Consider the following 22128-nt stretch of genomic DNA (forward strand, 5'->3'; position numbering starts at 1 on the left):
TCTCTCTCTCTGTTTCTCCATCTCTCTCACTCACACACACAGACACCATCCGACTAGGTAATAAGAGAGAAAGGTAAATCCAATAGGCAAGTAGACAGACAGATATTCATAATCTATCTTGTGTCATTAAAAGTGGATTTAATAGCTAAAATACCTCATCCTGCCAATTTCCTCTCTGTTCTGGTTTGCACATTCCAATGAGAACATTGCATCACGATGCAGCAGCTTGTCTAGACATAGCAGTGGAATTGCATTTGCATTCCGTGACTACTCTTAATTAATATTTCAATGGGAGACTGTGTAGGTAGTAATGAGAGGTGATTAACGTGTTCTTGTTAACCGTCGGAGGCATTGGTGTATGTGCCTGACCGACGATGGTTTTGCAACCTGACCGCTCAGGATCCGCACACGCCAGCAAAATAATCATGGTTGCCACGGTAACGTAGTGGCACTTTACTGTAGCCGTCTTGCTAACGCTAAGTGGTGGTTTGTATCGGATTTTATAGCGTCAAAGCCCAAGATTAAGACGCCACTTTATTGAAGCGCATCAGCCTTAATCACTTTGGGATTGGCGTCTGTTGTGTTCAGTCAAAGACTAAGCTTTTATCACAATGTTAATGCCATTCAAAACGGATGTGCCGATTACTATCATCACGACACTAGGCTACAGTAGCGTCTAATGACATAAGGTATCCATGCCGTCACATGACTGGTGTGCGGAATGCAGATGTGTGCTTGTGACACTTTTACTAATCAATTCAGTCTTTCATAATTCATTGGTTCTGCTGAATAGGGAATCTTTATGGCATGCAGTTGAGATAGTGAATGTTTTGAATCATGGTAGGCCTATGTATAAAGGGTGTAGTCTTGTATCACCAACCCCCATTAGTGCAACATATGCTAATGCAGGTGCAGAGAGAGGGGGGAGGGAGGAGATGGGGGGGGGGGAGAAAAACCTATTTGGGAGAGAACGAGAGGAGATGGGTATCAAGGAGTGTAGTGGGCTTAAAGGACCTCATTTTTCATCCCCCTCGCCACCTCCACCCCACCCCCTCCCTCAGTCATCCCCTCCCTCCCTCAGTCATCCACCCCCTCCCTCAGTCATCCACCCCCTCCCTCAGTCTCCCACCCCCTCCCTCAGTCATCCACCCCCTCCCTCAGTCATCCACCCCCTCCCTCAGTCATCCCCTCCCTCCCTCAGTCACCCCCTCCCTCCCTCAGTCATCCCCTCCCTCCCTCAGTCACCCCCTCCCTCCCTCAGTCATCCCCTCCCTCCCTCAGTCACCCCCTCCCTCCCTCAGTCATCCACCCCCTCCCTCTCCTCAGTGCTTCATCTCATCTCTCATAATTGACCTTGGTATCGACTACCTTGGTTTTGTGTCTTGAGAGACGACCATGCCGTTCCTTCTCTCTCACCCTCTTCAAGGACAGCGAGGAGACTAAACAACCTACAACCCCCCCTGGGTGTTTGAACAGGACCTCCACATCTCATGCAGAGAGAAGCCCTCCCTGTTAAACACTGCACACACTACCGTGGCAGGAGCATGTATGGTACATTGACGTACGGTGTTCTTGTCCTTAAAGGATTATTATTTTTTCCCAACGTTTGACTCTCCTCTGGTGCCCTTTGGTGATCGTGCGAGCCTCAGTCGCCTCAGGGAGGAGGGGAGGGAGGAAGAGGGGGAGGGAGGAAGAGGGGGAGGGAGGAAGAGGGGGGAGGAGGAAGAGGGGGGAGGGAGGAAGAGGGTGGAGGGAGGAAGAGGGGGAGGGAGGAAGAGGGGGGAGGGAGGAAGAGGGGGGAGGAGGAAGAGGGGGGTAGACAGAGGGACTAAATGGCCAGGAACATGTTCAGCATCCATGAACAGCGACTGGCGAAGGGATGGTCCCACAGGAACAGCGTTCGTTTTGCTGAGCATGCTTCTGGAATACTGATACATGCCACAAAGACAGTCCTGCCTGTGGTTAACAGACTGCTGCGCACTGACGTACTGTCTCACACGCTACTGCGCTAGCACTACGCTAGCACCAACATAACAAACATACTGTACACACACGCTATTGCGCTAGCACCAACAAAACAAAGATACATTGCTAATCTCACACATCGCTAATCTAAAACCACAATGTCACATGACACGTGTCACAAACAACCTCATACTTAATAATCTAATTTCACGTTTTAGAATTACTTCTCAAATTATATTAGACTGTTACCTCGGTTATGGGCTGTTCAAGCCAGTGCCATGCTAATTGTACAAGGCCACACCAGTCCACTGCATCATCCATGTGTTATTATAATGATCGAGCTAACAGATCCATCATGGCATCGTCCCACCAGCTTCAGGCTGGTAATGATGATCATCATTGCTAGACCTGCCCTTTCACCTCCTCTATGATGGATGTTTCTGTGAAAGGGGAGGGTCTTCCAGGAAGCTTATTGTGCATCCAGGTTGCAGACAGACGTGGGCAGCGACGGTAGCCATGGTGGGTAGCCATGGCGAGGGGGGATGGGCGAAGGAGACAGTGAGAATCCTTCAATGTCGTGTGAAAGTGATTCAATGAAACAACCTCTGTACAGCAGACCTACCTATCTACACTCTCCCCAGTACTGCTTCCCCCATGAGCACAGAGAAGCATTATAATGTCCGGCACCTTTCCGTTCCTTTAGGAAGAACGTGAATCATTCACACGTACGTTTACATTTAGTCATTTAGCAGACGCTCTTATCCAGAGTGACTTACAGTAAGTACAGGGACATTTCCCCTGAGGCAAGTAGGGTGAAGTGCCTTGCCCAAGGACACAACGTCATTTTGCACAGCCGAGAATCGAACCGGCAACCTTCTGATTACTAGCCCGATTCCCTAACCGCTCGGCCACCTGACTCCCTACGTTTGCATTCCTTTCACTCTGGACTTTGTTAAAAGACACATTCAGTTTGGTCTCTGACTCACATTACTAAACCTTCTCCAGGACAGGTTGCTCTGCGTAGCACACACCTGCATTGCCAATCCTCTCAATTAAGATCAGAGACCATCTCAAGAAAGAAAATAAATATGAGAGGAGTATTGATGAGGACTCGAGTCAGGCTGCTGGTCACAGGGTAGCATAGGACACAGAGATACCATCAATCACACCGATCAACCACCTACTGACAGCTTTCTTTTTTGTGAAAAGACAAAAGATCTCCCAACGGAGGCCGTAATTGATCACGTTCACCAAGTCGATATAACTTCCATTGATCTGCTTGGCTCCAGCCTTACCTCCTGGTGTCGGGGAGTTAACCCATGGCTGTTCAGTAGAGCTGGATGGGTCGTGCTCCTCTAATCGTCCTCGCGCCCGCGTGGTAGTGTTGATCCGGGGTCGCTCCTCCACAGGCCCAGCCTTGGCCTCCGACACACCCAGGTCAGGTGGGCTCTGCCAGGGCTGACTCTCTGTGCTTGTGACTACGTTAGCGTCGAAGCTAACGCTAACGGGTGACTCCGGGCCGGCCGTCCGCGAAGGGTGTCTGGGTAATGTAGTCTCCACCTGCGCTGGGTTTCTGGTAGCCTTTGGTTGTGTCCACATCATCATAGCAGTGGGGACTGTGGTTTCTGGTGTGATAGTTGATGGTGTTAAAGTCCCCAGTGGGTCATGGTGAGGGGTCGGATCCTTGTTATAGTCCCGTTTCGTGGTGCTCCCATCGTAGCCCTGGGTCTTGGCAGTGTTGGCTGATGGGTAAGTGTGTGTTGGGGTTGGGGTTGGTGTGTTTGTGGCGGCAGTGGTGAGGGAGGACAGGTCATCCCTGCTGGACACAGTCAGGGGCGGGTAGGAGGTAGGACCCTGCGCTGTGTGTGTGTTTGTGTGTGCTGCATCTTCCGGTGGGCTTGTCCCCGAGAGATGAGCTGCCGTCCCTGCAGAGCTGGCGAGGGGCCCCAGAGGAGTGTGGCTGGATGTCCCTGCAGAGCTGGCGAGGGGCCCCAGAGGAGTGTGGCTGGATGTCTGAGGCCTAGCTGCACCCTCCTCTCCAAATCCAGACTGTTCTTCTTGCGGTTCTCCTCTGAGGGCCTCTGCAGTCTCAGTCTGGGCGGCTGGCGGCACCGCGCTTGTGCTTCCGGGAACCCCAGCGTCCTTCTCCTTGGAGCTCCACAGCCACGGGATTTCAAATGGAGATGAAGGGATTTTAAATGGAGATGGAGGGATTTTAAATGGAAATGAGGGGATGGAAGGAAGTTTCACCGGCAACCATGAGGAAGAGCCGTCCCTTTCGGGGGGCAGATACCCCCCGGGCCCGCCGGTCGACCGGGGCGTTCCCAGGTGGGCCTCCTCGTCAGCGGACCCCGGGGTGTGGAGCAAGGCAAGCAGAGAGCACCAGAAACACAGAGCCAGCATCCGGCGGAGACCAAGCATGCTGCCGACAGTGGAGCTGGGGGCCCTGGTCACATGCTGTCCTCCATTCTCCCGCCCCCGTGGCACACGTGGCTGGCTGGCGGCTGGGTGACCTGAAAGACAGAAACACGGAACACTGAGTGACACACTTTCTGGATCGTTTGACAGAGAGCTTGACTGAAGCACACAAGCAGAGAACTCTGAGAACATGTGTGAGTGAGATCCTGTTCAGTCCATGGTGTCTGTTCAGTCCATGGTGTATGTGAGTGTTTCTTTTAGTGGATGACCTGTTTTGGGGCTATCTTTCTTGCACATACCATCACACTGCCGAAACTGTGTCACCCACTGTAAAGTATACCAGCCATTAACCCTCGTGCTGCCTTCGGGTCACATGACCCAAAGGTTCATAACGAACCATCGTTGTGTTTACCCAATTTTACCCAATACAAAAACAAATTAAAATAATTTTCTTTTAACCTTTGCAATGTGGGAGGTCTGAGACAGCCTAGCTGTTAAAAGAAAATGCTTCACTTTGTCTTTGTATGCGGTAAATTTGTCGCAATACGACGGTAGGTCACAATGACTGATGGGTCAGAATGACCCGAAGATAACACAAGGGTTAAAAGGCACTGCTGAAGTTTGCAGCGATGAAATATACGTTTCCAACCACTGTTAGTCACAAGAAGAATGTATGTATTACTGGAGGCATGTAATTAGTGGGCAGTGAGCTGGTCAGTGGGTGTGTAATGCAGACATTTGCAGGCAAGGAAGTTGCTGTCCTTTGTGAGCACTGACCAGGAAATAACGAGGTGTGCATGTGTGTTTGCGCAAGTGTGTGTGTGTGTGTGTGTGTGTGTGTGCTAAGGAGGCATGTGGGGGCCTCAATCCCCATAATAAGCCCCACCCCCCTCCCCCCTTCTGTCTGTGGAGTAGAAAGGGGGGGTTCAAAGTCACTAGCCAGTTGCCTCAGTGAAAAGGCTGGAGCTGCAGTGGAATTTCCCCTGCGAGAGCAACCAGTGTGCTCTGCCCTCCCCCAAACACAAGCAGAGGTAGACACCGTCTGAGAGTGGGGGTTTTCTATCTAATGAGAAGGTCCATATTACAAGCAATCAACAAACAGCTGAGCTGTGCCTGTGTCACTTGCTGCCTGTCTCTCTTGCTGTCTGTCTCTTGATGCCTGTCTCTCTTGCTGCCTGTGTCACTTGCTGCCTGTCTCTCTTGCTGTCTGTCTCTTGATGCCTGTCTCTCTTGCTGCCTGTCTCTCTTGCTGTCTGTCTCTTGATGCCTGTCTCTCTTGCTGCCTGTCTCTCTTGCTGCCTGTTTCTCTTGATGCCTGTTTCTCTTGCTGCCTGTTTCTCTTTCTGCCTGTCTCTCTTGCTGCCTGTCTCTCTTGCTCTCTGTCTCTCTTGCTGTCTGTCTCTCTTGCTGTCGGTCTCTCTTGCTGCCTGTCTCTCTTGCTGCCTGTCTCTCTTGCTCTCTGTCTCTCTTGCTGTCTGTCTCTCTTGCTGTCGGTCTCTTTTGCTGTCGGTATCTCTTGCTGTCTCTCTCTGTTTGCTGATTGCTCAACACACTTTATATTTTCTTCTTTCTCTCTTTAACTCTTTTCTTGTTTTTCTAGGTTCTGTTTTTCATCTACTTCTCTGCTCTGACTCTTTCACAACCGAAACAGAATCCGTCTTTTTTATGTGTTGTGTTGTTCCTGGGGCCTCCTGCTCATCTCATACAGTACACACTTGCATGCAAGGACGCACACAAGCAGTTATCTTGTGTTTAGAGACACTCTCTCTCTCCCTCTCTCCCCCTCCTCCCTCCCACTGTCTCTCTCTCTCCAACTCCCTCTCATCGTTCGACCCACTTCTAAGTTCTCTATCTCCGCCAGATCTTCCTTCAGGAGCCCTGAGCCTTCCTCTCTGTAACACGGCTCTCGTACCTCGCTGACCTGAGTGGGGCCCAGTGTTCTGCAGCCTCTTCGGGGACACACGAGGAGCACGCACGGGGGCTCTCACACACACACACGCAGTACACACACATATACACAGTAAACACACACACAATACCCTCACACAAACAGACACAGTGCACACACACACGTACACACTGGTAGGGCTGCCCACACATTGTGCTAGCTCCGTAGTGAACACCCTGAAATCAATTTCCATTGAGTTAGGCTGTTTTTAGACTCGTGTTCACACTCCACCCCACACCCTCCTTCACAGAAATAGAATGAGACACAATGTACATACACCCACAGATCCTGAAGAAATACACCAAACTGAAAACACACACACACATTACACACACACATTTCTATCAGTGGAAACAGCCCAGACACCATGGTGGCTGAATAGGTCATGAAGTGTTGCATGGGGGCAAGTCAAATGTTTGGTTCTGTTAAAATATTTCTTGTGAAATTGGTTATTTTCATTTTCACAGTCAAGCTATTTTAATTAGCTAAACGGAAGCTTTGGGGAAAATTACCCAACAGCATTGAAAATGTGACACAGCAAGAATCCATTATTAACGCACATGGTATTATGTATAATTTATTTGGGCTAATACTCTCAAATTTCACTTTCCCTCAGTATCAATTTACTATGGTTGGCACCTGGTGTTAAATGTCTGAGAGGTAAACTACCATCATATTACAGACCAGAAATTTGATCTATCCTCGTACCTTATAACACATTAATATACGGGACAGGATTGGAATGCTCCCAAATATTTAACGTTACATGAAACCAAACTATATCCAGGACAGGATATTTTTAACGTGGTAGAGGAGAGAATCGGTTTCATAGCTGTACTTGGTACAGCTGTGAGGTAACGCAAAGATAAAACGTGTCTTTCAAGTGTTCTGTTCTATAATGAATGAGACCATGAGAGCATACTGCAGTTTTCTGAATGTGGTCGCCGTGAAACCGACATGATAATGTGATGATATAATCAGCTTTTGATTTGGCCATAATCAGACATTTGATGATCTTAATAATAATAATGTATTCATTTAACTGATGCTTTTATCCATACTGACGTACAGCACATGAACCTGCAACCTCTAGATCTGTAGTCAAATGCTCTACCCACTAAGCTACACTCTCCGTTAAAGATCCAAAGATAAACTAGTTACTATACTGGGTTCTAGGAAACAGCAACATCAGTATACAGCTCCAGACTGTTCTACTTTCATCCTCAATCAGCAATCAACTCAGTCTTAGAGCACTTATCATCAAATAAAAAGGAAATATACACGTTGGCTGTCTGGCCTGATGGGTAGCAGACCAAACAGAGAGAAAAGAGTTTGAAAAGAGGATAAAAAACGTCTGTGGGGAAATTTACGAGTTCCCCCCCTCCCTCTCCCTCTCTTTGGCGTTTCGTCTCGTTGCTCCTCACAAAGGCAGGACTCTGCCCAGACGGTGCTCACCGGAGCAGAGAGAGGATGACAGAGAAAGATAAAGAGGGGAAGAGAGAAAGAGAGAGATGGAGAGGTAAGAAAGAAGAGAATGCAGGGCTGAAAGGGAAACGGATGTAGAGAGAGAGAGGGCCGAGCTAGGCTGAGCTGAGAAAGAGAGAGAGAGATGGAGAGAAGGAGGGAGAGAGAGAGAGAGAGAAGGGGAGAGAGAGAAAGAGAGAGGGAGAGAGAGGGAGGGATGGAGGAGGCATTTTAGACATTCTAATTGTGGTATTTAGATTTGAGGAATCAGCTCTTCTCTAGTCTCTCTGAGGCAAATCCCTCTACTCTGCCAAAACCCTGTTTATTAACTCTGACAACACACAGTATGGGTAGCCTGTGTGTGTGCGTGCTTGTGAGCGCGCTTTCCCAACATCTGAGAACCTCTGCCCATTTAGACGTCAAATTAAAACCCAACTCTGTCCTCTGTGGTGTTGAGTCCCATCATTACTCGATCTGTGTCGTTGCATGACAGAGTTCCTTCCTGTGTGAGGGGGCTGAACACTGATCAATCTGATTGGAAGTCTAGGCTTTCAGCATCAATTTTGCTTCATGAATGTATGTTTATTAAGAGACAGAAGAGGTGATAGATAGATAGATAGATAGATAGAGGGAGAGAGAGATTGGGGGGAAACAGAGAGAGCTGAAAAGCTCTCCACTGAATTAGAGGAGTAGCCAGCCACTTCTTTCTGAGATATTAAAATGATTTCTCCTGGACTGAGAACTCACAAATGGAGATAGATTGACTCTGGGCAACTCCACTTATATTAAACAGACCATAGCCACACTCTGGGATCGATGTCGCGTGCTCCTTGATAAGACTGCTCTACGTCCCTGAGAGTGTCTGGGTTACGTATGTGAGAGTCTGTATGTGTGTGTGTGTGTGCATGTGTGAGTGTGTTTGACAGTATGAGAGGGGGAGAGAGGGCTGAGTGTCACAAAACTGATTTTTTATTTTTATTTTAGTCTCTAATGTATCATCCAAGATCCTGAATATACCCCAGCTCACGTCAAGATCATCCAAGATCCTGAATATACCCCAGCCCACGTCAAGATCATCCAAGATCCTGAATATACCCCAGCCCACGTCAAGATCATCCAAGAGCCTGAATATACCCCAGCCCACGTCAAGATCATCCAAGATCCTGAATATACCCCAGCCCATGTCAAGATCATCCAAGATCCTGAATATACCCCAGCCCACGTCAAGATCATCCAAGATCCTGAATATACCCCAGCCCACGTCAAGATCATCCAAGATCCTGAATATACCCCAGCCCACGTCAAGATCATCCAAGATCCTGAATATACCCCAGCCCACGTCAAGATCATCCAAGATCCTCAATATACCCCAGCCCACGTCAAGATCATCCAAGATCCTCAATATACCCCAGCCCACGTCAAGATCATCCAAGATCCTGAATATACCCCAGCCCACGTCAAGATCATCAAAGATCCTGAATATACCCCAGCCCACGTCAAGATCATCCAAGATCCTGAATATACCCCAGCCCACGTCAAGATCATCCAAGATCCTCAATATACCCCAGCCCACGTCAAGATCATCCAAGATCCTCAATATACCCCAGCCCACGTCAAGATCATCCAAGATCCTGAATATACCCCAGCCCACGTCAAGATCATCCAAGATCCTGAATATACCCCAGCCCACGTCAAGATCATCCAAGATCCTGAATATACCCCAGCTCACGTCAAGATCATCCAAGATCCTGAATATACCCCAGCCCACGTCAAGATCATCCAAGATCCTGAATATACCCCAGCCCACGTCAAGATCATCCAAGATCCTGAATATACCCCAGCCCACGTCAAGATCATCCAAGATCCTGAATATACCCCAGCCCACGTCAAGATCATCCAAGATCCTGAATATACCCCAGCCCACGTCAAGATCATCCAAGATCCTGAATATACCCCAGCCCACGTCAAGATCATCCAAGATCCTGAATATACCCCAGCCCACGTCAAGATCATCCAAGATCCTGAATATACCCCAGCCCACGTCAAGATCATCCAAGATCCTGAATATACCCCAGCCCATGTCAAGATCATCCAAGATCCTGAATATACCCCAACCCATGTCAAGATCATCCAAGATCCTGAATATACCCCAGCCCACGTCAAGTCGTTTGAGAAATGACGAGCAGTTACAGGCAATCCTGTCTGAAACCAGGACAATGGATGGCACTACCGGCTTCACCTCTAACATGGTTCTTAATGTGACAAAAACAGGTCACAAATTAAGTCACTCGCTCATGGGTACAGTACAGTCACGGTTTCACATCAGAAGTCATATCTTTCTTTTCAAATCCCCTTAATTGAAGATTTTTGCAGAATGTACTTTATTCAAATCAGTTGAATCAATCAGTGTATCCATGTGTGAAATGATTTCTTTTGGAGGCATGTTTTTATAATGAAACCAAGAAGGTGTGTGGAGATATGCTGAAGTATGCCTCACCACATGTTGTTGATTCAGTAAGATGCTACTACAGGGTCATTTTACACATCAGTGGGCATCAGCCTGGAACAAGCCTCTGTTGACCCATCTAGGCCTATATGAAATATGTATGTAATTTTATATATGTTTTGTACAGTAAGTGATTCCAGTTCTGGATAAGGTTAATTTTGTCAACTAACACACTGTCAGGAATATTTATATATTTTTAAATTATATTTTTTTTACAAATCACGGTCAGAATAATCTTCATTCGGAAGTTATACTATGATTTGTACATTGTGATTTGAATCCTCTGAAGCAAGTTAAATTCTGTAGCCTACTATAGCCTATTTCTCTGAAAATTGCATCAGATTTTTACATTTAAACACAGAGAATCAACCGTGCTCCTTATTGCCCTCACGACCCTCCAAGTTGAATCAACTCGGTCGACAGGGCAGTGAACTTCACCCAGCTCTGTATAAAGTCGTAGGCTTATGTGAGGGGAGATTGTCCCCAACACAAAGAGTGAGCATGAGCGGTCACGGTCACACCATCCTCCCGGGGATATCGAGCGTGACCGCGACCGCTTCCGTGTCCTGGTTTACCTTGTTGTCACAGAGAGCAGTCGAAGCTACTCTCAATAGCCAACACAGGCCCGGTCCCGGCAGATTATGTGTGTTATGACTAACCATAGCGAATGAACTAACATTTTCTTCCGTTGGCCAATGTGATCCACTTCGAGCTTACAGCCGTAGCTACTACTGGTTAGTTCACCACCACATTCAGTTAGCACTGGCTACAAACAAGCAACCCATAGGCTACCTACAGTAGCCTTAAATAAATTAAATATACGGTATGCTGCTGTATCAAATAATTTAAGGTTGATAAACAAATTTGATAACGGTCTTCGGTGCTACAGTAGCCTACGTCATTTGCACCGTAACAACCTGTTGATACCCACAGGAAAGCATCCGCATACATGACAGGCTATTCTAAACCATCGCATTGATTCCCTGTATAAACACTGTTCTTTCTGCTTCTCCGTTGCCCTATTTTCACCTGCTCTCTCTCAGTCTGAGTGTGAACTATTGAGTAGGCTACTGAAAACGTCTACTGACTGTAATGCGTGGTCGCGGTAAATCTGGATGAGACTAACGGAACAATCAAATGCGGGTTTTACACCAGCTGCCTTTTCCATGGTTACGGACGAAGCCAAAGACGTGTCTAATCCTAGCGATTTGAGCTGCTTTTTAGGGAACGCTGTGCCGCTTTTAGGAGATCGCTGCTCCACACACACACACACACACGCACGCACGCACGCACACACACACACACACACACACACACACACACACACACACACACACACACATAGAATGCACACAAATATCCTTTGCTTGCTCAAGCAGCCTGTCATGTCGGCATCTTTATTGAACAGATTACTGCTCTCTCAACACAAACATTCAAACTGCCACATAATATAGAGGTGTTTTGTGGGATGCAGTAAACACACGCTTGCTGACTGTACGTGTGCTATAACAAACATGCCAAATGAAGACAGCTAAGCCTGGTGAAACATCAGCTGGCATCGTAGCACACACACACACACACACACACACACACACACACACACCTGCTCACATGTAGCCCAGTGTAAACTGCAGATGTATCTCTGCATGATTCCTCCTGGTCTCTCCAGCTCTTATGCTGCAGCTAGCGGCTAGCAGCCACAACCAACACACCCACTGCTCACAGAAGTATGTGTGTGTGTGTGTACCAAGGTTGATCCGCTGAATCCACACCCCTCCAATCATTCCCAGACGAGGTGTGTGTGGGGGTTGTAAGGGTGTTGACGTCGTGGTGATACCATGGTTAGTCTTACTGACATGATCCATCTTCTCCTCTGCCGCTGTGCTCACCCATGTTCTAGATGTGTGAATTATGGAAAAAACACGCGTACAAATCCACACATGCCTACGCACACCTGCACTTCAATCCACCCTCACACACAGACTAGACACACACACACTAGACTGCATGTTCAATGTGAATAAGAATTACTCACCCCCTTAAACGCTGTAGAGATGCTGCATCTACCAAAGCCAGTGGTTAGCTGCTGGACTGTTCCGTCTCCCTGCCTCGTCTGTGTGTGAGCCCGTCTGTGTGTGAGAGAGAGTTACAGTCTCCCTCCCACTCTCTCTGTCCCTCGCTCGCTCACTTTCCCTCCCAGCTCTGGCTTTCTCTCTTTCTGTCCAACCTCTGTTTCCCTTTCTCCTCGCTCTCTTTCTCTCGCTCTCTCTCTTGCTCTCTCTCTCCTCTCTCTTTCTCTCTCTCTCGCTCGCTCTCTCTCCTCTCTCTCTTCTCTCTTTCTCTCGCTCTCTCTCTCGCTCTCTCTCTCTCCATCCTCTCTCCTCTTTCTCCCTCTCTCTCCTCTTTCTCCCTCTCTTCTCTCTCTCCTCTTTCTCCCTCTCTCTCCTCTTTCTCCCTCTCTTCTCTCTCTCCTCTTTCTCCCTTTCTCCTCTCTCCTCTCTCTCCCTCTCTCTCCTCTTTCTCCCTCTCTCCTCTCTCTCTCTCTCTCTCTCTCTCTCTCTCTCTCTCTCTCTCTCTCTCTCTCTCTCTCTCTCTCTCTCTCCCTCTCTCCTCTCTCTCTCTCTCTCCCTCTCTCTCCCTCCTCTCCCTCTCTCTCCTCTCACCCCCTGCATCAGTAGTCCAGGGTTAGGCTCTACCACAATGACGATGGTCACACCTCACTGAGCAAATTGTTCATTAGCAGAGTCGGCTCTATGGACACTGGGTGTCGGAGTTAGGCAAACAAGAATGGCTCACACACTCACGCACACATTCGTGTAGTAAGCTGGTAGATAATATCAAGTAAATATCTGACACCACACAGATCAAAACACCACGTGCAGAATGTGAAACATTCTCTGGATCCTCTGTCTGGATGTGTAATTTCACTCCAAACCCGAGCAAAGACCAGCGAAGTCCCATGTTGCGTGAAAGAGGACGTTGACCTTTGACATGTTTCTGAACGGTTCGTTTCTCAATCGCTTATCAGCGATGCCAATCTGAGATGTCCGATTGGAGAATGTCACTGTGCACCCCATCCCCAGGAACAACGCCAAATATAGAAACAATCATGGAGGGTCCTTGCGCAGGGGAAACATCATTTCCTGAATGGAGAGGAGCGCTCTTTTGTATGAGATGAATTTTTCAGAGTCTGGTCCCCTCGGCAGTAACCGGTACGATCTCAATAACAGGACTGACCTTGGCCCTCCTTTCTAATCCTGACTCTTGCTTTTGCCCCGGAGAGACACAGGACATTAGATTCCTTCCTGATGGTTCTGTGGGAGCCTGTTCTTGTGGCCTGAGTCTTCTACCTTGTTTTAAACGTTGTGATTCTGGGTTTGCTGTATTTTGAAGCTGCTTAGAACAGCATAATACTGATGCCTTTAAACCAGCCTATATGGACCTTTAGTTTTACCTGCTGTTGGGTAATGTGATCTATGCCAGACACAACACGGAGGAGAAGAGGAATGAGGTTGATAACCTTTTCCTCAAAGACTGATCTTTTACTGTGGAAATGAGAGAGGGTGAGCTGACATGAGATCTGTTGTGGAAGGAAACCATAACAGCAGTTTGAGGGTATGATTGAAAAACAGGCTGCAGTTCCCACACACTTTCACTTATAAACACCATCCTGTTTTCTCCAACATCTAGAACAACACCATACAGCCAGCCCCAAAACTAATCTATTTTTTTGATATTTCAGTAATGAAAACATAGAAGTTCGCCATGGAACTTCAAACAGGTTTAATTTTAAACCACCCAGTACTCTTTAAACAGACCTCCTGCACAGATCAATATTGTTGTCGGTCACCGGGGACACAGCCAACGGGCTGATGGATGATTAGAATATTTCCCATGGGGCCTTGTTGACTGTTGTGGGTCTCAGTTTCTTTCAGATATGATACAGTCAAACACTATTGATCTCTAGTGAATGCCCTACTTGTGTATTGTGTGTTATTAGTGTTCATCAGACAGTGTGTGAGTGTGTTCTTGCCTAAGCGTCACATTTTCCACAGTACATCAGTGTTCAGTTTGTCTCTCGAATCAAACATGCTGACAGTGAATATATACTACTTTATTATTAAACACATCAGTCAGTTCCTTTATCCAACACGCTCGACTCATCTTTCTCATTCTGCAGCCCAGTCAACTTAGCTGCAAACAAACTCAACAACAGCTGGAGACAAGTTAGCATTGACATCTCCACATGTGTGTGTGCGGGTGTCTATACGTGTGTGTGTACATGTGTGTGTGTGTACATGTGTGTGTGTGTCTGTACATGTGTGTGTGTGTACATGTGTGTGTTGTTATGTCTCTCCGAACTGGTTCTGCCGGCTCTTAGAATCCGGAAAGGGTGAAACAATGAAACAATGTGGCACCTTGTGATGTTGATGATGTTTCTTTGTTCATAGGGAACAATGGACTGCAGCAGTCATTATTATCCATGGCATCTACACACCATGCCCTGCCACTGTTTGGCTTTTTATAGAGCTCCTGGCAGAACACCAAATCACAACATGTGTTTTATACTGTTATTAATTGCTGTTGTGGTGTATGTGTGTGTGTTCACGCCTCTACACTACGTGTCAGCCACCATCAATATTTTCTGTTCTGTGGGCACTGTAAAGGGATCCTTTTCATTATGTAAATAGCCTATGCATATTTATGTGTTAAACACACACACAGGAAAAGCAGGTGTTTTCAGGAAATGTGCATTCAAGCATTCCCCTGGTCCTTGTGTACTCAGTAGTGTGTGTGCTTGTTTTCATTCATGTAAATGTCAACGCGGGCATGCAAGGCGTGCGAGGCGCCGGCGTGCAAGGTGCCGGCGTGCGAGGTGCGGGCGTGCGAGGCGCAGGCGTGTGAGAATTATGTGTCATTGTTGAAGTTTATGTATGTAGATAGATAAAACTGCATCTTGAATTGAATTTCCATACTAAGTCTGGCATTGCCATTCCAACTCCGAACATGCATTGGAGCAGTAGATGTATGCGATGTAGCCATGGAATATACATGTGTTTATCCTAATCGATGAGAGCATGTTTAATACATGAGCTTGTCTGGCTGGGGGATTCTTGACGTGTTCCACACGACTGGGGGGGATCAGCTACGCTGGTGACAGCGGTCCCATCCTGGCTGAAGAGGGCTGGAGATGTCTGGGAAATGGTAGGGAGAGGTTGCTGAGGCGCGAGAAATCGAAAGAGGGTTAGAGAGAACATCAGAACCTCCATGACTGGTGGGAGGTCTCCCGTAGCCAGAGAACATTCTCTCCTTCCTCCCCCCATGCCTCGCTCCCCTCTCTCCATCTCCTCCTTCCTCCCCCCATGCCTCGCTCCCCTCTCTCCATCTCCTCCTTCCTCCCCCCATGCCTCGCTCCCCTCTCTCCATCTCCTCCTTCCTCCCCCCATGCCTCGCTCCCCTCTCTCCATCTCCTCCTTCCTCCCCCCATGCCTCGCTCCCCTCTCTCCATCTCCTCCTCTTCCTCTCCTTCCTCCCCCCATGCCTCGCTCCCCTCTCTCCATCTCCTCCTCTTCCCTCTCCCTGGACAATAGGGGCCATGGAGAAACAATGACCGAGGAAGAGGCTGCACGGCTGAATACGTGACGGCAACAAGGGGGGTCTGGGATGAGGAGGGGGGCAGGGCAGGGCAGGGTAGGTTAGGGTAGGGTAGGGTGAGCTGGTTGTATTTTAGAGGGTGAGAGGTTGAGGGATGTGTGTTTAAGAGAGCCTTAGAGGATTACATGAGTGAAGGGGTATGTTTTGTTAATGTGTGTGTGCGTGAGAGAGAGAATGAGTGTGTGAAAGAGATAGAGTAAGGTTGGGTTTGAGTGAAAGAGAGAGAGAGAGACGATTATCTGCCTCACTACCTCTTAAAGACTACCTCTTAAAGGGAGTCAGATGGCTGAGTGGTGAGGGAGTCGGGCTAGTAATCTGAAGATTGCCAGTACGATTCCCAGCCGTGCCAAATTACGTTGTGTCCTTGGGCAAGGCACTTCACCCTACTTGCCTCCGGGGGAATGTCCCTGTACTTACTGTAAGTCGCTCTGGATAAGAGTGTCTGCTAAATGACTAAATGTAAATGTAAAGACAGATTCAGTATGTCAACACTTATAGTTCAGTTAGATATTTCACCAGACACACACAGTGGCCACACTGACAGCAGAGCTGTCATGACAGTGAGAGGTGATAAAGAGTGGGGGTGTTGAAGGGGGTTGAGGTGGCGGGGAGAGTGAGAAGCAGACAGAGATGAAATATGTTTCACAAAAGATGGAATAAAGAAATGTTGGTGTCACGGTACGACCGAGGACATTTGGAGGATGAACTGAAACTACCTCTGAATCATGTCCTGAGAAAGACTAGGGGGCACTGATAACACACACACACATCGTCACATACTGTGGTCACACAGCCAGCTTCTAATAATATCACAAAAGCCCCATTGAGTGTGTTTCATCCATGACAATCTATGGCTTGTTCTTGGTATGTCCATGTCCATGGAGATTCCAGGATATAAGATATTGTGTTATTTAGTGTGGTTTTTCCCCAAACAAATGTCCTTACAGTCTAGAGCCTAACCAAGGAAAGCCTGACCATCAGAACATGAAATTCCATGAATATGGATATGGCTTAGGCTACTTATCTTTGACCTTTCAAATAAACAGTGGTCGGATTTGTTTGTGTTATTCTGACGGAGAACATTAATCAAAAATCGAATGATTAATCACTGATTAAAAATGCAGTAATGTGTTACGCCTTGACCAAACAATTCTCAAACTAAAACATGCATACAAATATGTTCAGTTTCAGTTAATTTACAAGTGAGCTATAGCAGAATTCCAGTATTTTAGAAGAGAAACATGTTTGGAAAATAGACAAGCCTAACCGTCACATCCACTCACGCCATATCACGCTGAGTAACGCCATATGCCCTTACTCAGGTAACACTTAGTAACCTACTAAGACGGACTGGGTGAGAGGGGTTGTTCAGTAGCTAACCCATGGAAAGTAAAAAAAAATACAGAAATATTATTACATTTCTTCTAAAAAACATATTACAAAGATATATCAACAATAAGACTGCGGCTTGTACTTTGTTGAGTTATATTTGAATTTTGTATTTATTTGTATTACTTTTATCACTTGTATTATTGTTTTTATTGATTTTATGATTTTATGTGAACATTGAGCTTCAATTATTGTATGAAATGCGTTATATAAATAAAGTCTTATTAATAATAATCGTATAGTAGGAGGTGCTTGATGTAGAATTAAATAAAAATATTGAAAAGTTTACATGTTTTCAAATCCATGGAAACGGTTATTCGAGAAAAAGCGAGCACGGGAGCTGTCATTTCCGCTCGTCCAGACTTCTGAATCGATGCAAGATATTTCAATTGGTGTCTGGCACCACCGCGTGGAAGTCAGTTGGGCAACGTCATCACAATTTCATGCCACCAACTCATTGCAACCGCGCCATGTCCCAATACAGAATGTCGTGTTATTTGAAACCTAAGATGAAACTCAAGGGGTCGACGTGACACCTTGCAGCACAGGACCGAGAAAAAAAGCCATGACAATCAAGAATAATTATGCTTGAATTCAATTGCCAAGTGATTTTTTTTATTTCTGGAGTGCAGTATTTAAAAACATCTGTAGATTTGTAGCGCTATCAGGATCAGGGTGTAGGCCTACGTAGTAAAAATAACCTCGGGTGGATTAAGAACACAATATAAACAACTGACACTTCCTATTTTTACTAGCCTATAGCAATAAAACATCCAACCTCGTCAGATCTAATCGACGGGGCGGCGCTACCGATAACGCAGTTTACTGTGCTGAGCGCAGTTCTACGTTGATGGAATCTGGTCACGCGCAGCTGACGGGTACGGAAGAGGAGCTCGTGGAGGCAGAGTAAAGACTTGGCATTGAGCACCGTTCCTTATCGACCCAAGTGGGATGACGAACAGACAGTCCGTTCATTCTGCGAACGGAGCCTCCAATTGTGTTAATATTTGATGGGTTATCTGTTAAGGGGTTAATTCCCAACAACGACTTCAAGCTGCAATGGGGATTTTCGATTTCTTGTGGGGGTAAAGTTACACATGAGCACTGCATGTGTGTAACGTTGATTGCTCTACCATACGATAACTTGCATGGAAATAGGTAGGATTGACTGTTTTACTGACCGCGATGATGGGTTTGTTCCGACTTTTATATTTCGTAGTTTTTCGAGGGCAGGAAACATAACAGAGCGTGTTTTTAGTGTTTGTAATAATGTCCCAGCACTTATTCTGGTTAATTATGCAGCCTAATGTTCACGGAAGGAGGACGTGTTTTATGGAAATACAAAGGTTTACGCTTTATCAGCTGTAACCAATATTACTGCAAAACCAGGAAAAGTGGTAGGGTATGCCTACTTCTGTTACCACATTTATGCTTTAAGCCCAATCTCTCATTACAGCAACGGTCTCTTAAGTGGCAACAGGCTTAGCCCGTAACATTTAAACCTGTCGTCTACAAACCACTAGAACACAATTGAACCACTGTAACATATTTTTGTTGATGCGATTAGCAGTGTTTGTATGTGTTTGAGCGTGTGATAAGCTGTGAATAATTTCCTTGCTGGAATCATTGACATGTTGAATGTGTTCCCTGCAGCTTCCACTCCAGCGCCAAGATGTCTGTGATGTTGTGTGAGGACGGGATCATCGCACAAAGGATCAGCAAAAACATCATCTACTACTCCAGCAGCCCTACCCAGGCAGACATGGGCCCACGTCCCTCCAACCCTTCCTCCTCCTCTCCCTTCACCTCCCTGTCCTCGACCCAGTCACCTTCCACATCCTCTCCTCCCTTCCTCCCTGAAACAGCCTCATCTCACACAGACCCCCCTCCCTCCTCTCCCCCAGAATCCTCCATTCGCCCCCCGTCCTCAGACTCCCCCTACATCCTTGCACCCCCCTCAGACTCACCCATCCTCCCCTCCTCCCCCCTCCTCCCCCTCTCCTCCCCCGTCCGTCCACTCCTCCTCCTCTTCCCCTGGCTGGGCGCAAGGCCGGCCGGCATCGCAAAGTACCGGGACCTCTACCTGGGTCGCGGCCTGGACGTGCTGGTGGTGGAGAGCAACGTGTGGCTCTTCCTGTGGCCCCGCTGGGCGCTGGAGTACGGGGCCGAGGTCCTCCAGGTCCTGGGAGACCCGCGCTTCACACAGCGCCCCCTGCTGGTGCACGCCTCCTCCATCGGCGGCTTCACCTTCACCCAGCTGCTCATGCACATGGCCCAGGGGCCCGGGGAGCTCTCCCACCTGGCCCGCAGGGTCAGAGGTCAGGTGTATGACAGCATGGTGGTCGGGTCCCTGGAGCAGATGGCGACAGGTAAGGCAAAGAAGGAAGACCGTAGTGCGCTCACGTATGTTGTTAAGCCTCTGGCTGTGCAGGTTGGGTTGTCCAGGAGCCCGGGGTTCAGGTGGCTGAGCGGTTAAGGATTCGGGCTAGTTATTAGAAGGTTACCGGTTCGATTCCTGGCTGTGCAAAATGACGTTGTGTCCTTGGGCAAGGCACTTCACCCTACTTGCCTCGGGGGAATGTCCCTGTACTTACTGTAAGTCGCTCTGGATAAGAGCGTCTGCTAAACGACTAAATGTAAATGTCCAACTTACTGAGGTCAACTTAATGAGCTTTAATCAGCCCTCTTATCAAATAACTGCTATTATACTTTACGCGTTCCAATCATATGTCAAAGAAGAAATATAAAACCTGTTTTTTATGCTTGTAGGAGCCAAGTACGATGATTTCTCAAGTGAAATTATGTTAAGCTGATGTCTGCTTTCAATCCAACTTGCAACTGTGAAGTAAGCTGTCTAGCTGCTGTGAGGCTTGTTGCAATCGCATAGTCTGAATAACTATCTTGTGTGTTTGTGTGTGTGTATCTCTCTGTGTCCTTCAGGTCTAGGAAAGACACTGTTTCCTCAGATGGAGGGTCTGGTGAGGAGACTGGCCTTGGGGTACTTCTGGCTCTTTAAGACCCACACAGCAGACATTTACCTGAACTGCATCCAGGTGTTCTACAACAGCCCTGTGACCTCCCCCGCTCTCTTCTTCTTCTGTGAAAACGATTGTCTGTGCAACCCCGTTGCTATGGAGGCGGTCATCGACCACTGGAGGAAGAGGGGCGTCGTCGTGGAAACCAGGAAGTGGAAAGAGTCTATACATGCGGGGCATCTGCGCTGTCACCCGCAGGAATATCTCTCCATGTTGGAGACGTTTGTGAACTCTCTCTCCCTCGACCCTCTCCAGGCGAAGATGTAACGGCCCTGCTGCTGGTGCACCCAGGTCAAACTGTCTGAGTATGTTCCATCTGATCCTCACTTCACTGGAAAAGGCAGTGCTATTGATTATTGATTATCTTTGAGAAATTAGTACTTTTACCAGTTGGCACATTGCAGATATACCTTCTGTCTGAAAGAAGTGACATTCTCACTATAGAAATGTCATGTATAACACTCCCCCCCCAGAAGAGTCTTTAAGTTTCACTAACAAAAATAACAATTGAACTTATTTATTGATCTGATTTGACTTATTGTACTCAAATATTCATCTGTTCATAAAGTGCATAAACAGTTTGCAAATCAATAAGTTGTCCATATATACCAGTTTGTTTTGTATTTATCTTTAGCGTTCACAGTATTGTCTTGTGGGGCAAGATGTTTTTCTACGGTACAGTACCATGCATCAATATTTGATCCGATCTTATCTTGTGGTGCTTTAAACAACTTGAGTGACACAGTTACATACAATAAATTACACGGGTGATATAGGTCAAGCCAAAGCCATGTGAGTTCAATTCTGTTTAGTTTGTAAACTCAGAGTTCGGGGTTAGGGTTACACAATAACAGTGAGTTGAAAAACATGTTTGTTTTTATGAAACACAAGGAATCTGTTGAGCTAACAGACAAAATGTTTTATTTACTTGAACTTTAAAAAGAAGTGAACCTGATACTGACATAATGTGTGGTGCTAATTTCATTGACTCAAAGACATGCAACTTTCTTCATGTTCAGTAAGCTGCCCTCTGCACTTTAATCATTTCTGTTTGTCAACCTTTGCTCTTCCTAGGATCCAGTCTAATAAGGCCAAAGTTACTGTGACTGATCCCTAAGCATTTCTATTTCCAAACTCTTTCTTAAACCCACCCATACTTGCTAGATGATGCACACTGTTGTTGAAAGGCTGCTATGATAATATTAATAATGATTGATAATTATATAATAATAATTAGTTAAAACAAGACGCTGTCCTGGAGGATTAGGAGAACTTGGGTGTCCTCTGGAAATCTTATCTGTTTATCTACCAAGGAGCCTTTGAATTTGTAACTGCTTTTTTGTTCTGTCATTCAGCGAGTACACTGCAAAGTAATTTACAATCAAAATACCGAATTAATTTACTCAAATGCTGTCAAGAAGAACTCACACAAAACATTACAAACAAAACAACAAATTCTTAATGAAAATATATATATTAGAAACCTTTCTACATACTTGTGCGAATGAATTCCAAATACATTCAAAAAGGTTCTGTGCAATAATAGAAAACTTCTGTTTTGAAAAAATACAGATATTCCTCTAGCCAGTCAGTCTAGTTCCCTCAAAGTGCCAGAGAGGTAGACCTCATTTTATCACAGAATACAAAACCCACTTAAAAAAACCCAACATGAACTCTGTACAAAAACATTATTATTATTATTTATTTATTTATGCATTTAGCAGATGCTTTTATCCAAAGCGACTTCC

The 22128-nt window shown here is 46.6% G+C and overlaps 2 protein-coding genes across 5 annotated transcripts in view; one reads left to right on the plus strand and one right to left on the minus strand.

Annotated features, from left to right (window-relative positions):
- LOC134037800 (proline-rich transmembrane protein 4-like) overlaps positions 1 to 4466 on the minus strand; it is a 15581-nt gene extending 11115 nt beyond the window's left edge. For 2 of the 3 annotated variants that reach the window (XM_062483319.1, XM_062483318.1), the window contains exon 1: positions 3261 to 4466. In XM_062483319.1, the coding sequence (XP_062339303.1) occupies positions 3261 to 4386 (1126 nt within the window). In that variant the 5' untranslated portion in view covers positions 4387 to 4466. The remainder of the gene's footprint in view (positions 1 to 3260) is intronic. The other variant, XM_062483321.1, reaches the window with a different exon arrangement.
- Positions 4467 to 17890: 13424 nt separating this feature from the next.
- LOC134037889 (uncharacterized) lies at positions 17891 to 21335 on the plus strand. 2 transcript variants are annotated; one of them, XM_062483452.1, is made up of 4 exons: positions 17891 to 18503; positions 18999 to 19714; positions 20286 to 20655; positions 20894 to 21335. In XM_062483452.1, exons 1-3 carry the CDS (start codon positions 18454 to 18456, stop codon positions 20645 to 20647), a joined length of 1128 nt encoding a protein of 375 aa, XP_062339436.1. In that variant the 5' UTR covers positions 17891 to 18453; the 3' UTR covers positions 20648 to 20655; positions 20894 to 21335. The 2 variants fall into 2 exon arrangements, with proteins under 2 accessions (XP_062339436.1, XP_062339437.1); XM_062483453.1 differs by having other exon boundaries at positions 17893 to 18430.
- Positions 21336 to 22128: the final 793 nt, after the last annotated feature.

The sequence above is a fragment of the Osmerus eperlanus genome, chromosome 17 (assembly GCF_963692335.1).
Source record: "Osmerus eperlanus chromosome 17, fOsmEpe2.1, whole genome shotgun sequence".
Classification (NCBI taxonomy): domain Eukaryota; kingdom Metazoa; phylum Chordata; class Actinopteri; order Osmeriformes; family Osmeridae; genus Osmerus; species Osmerus eperlanus.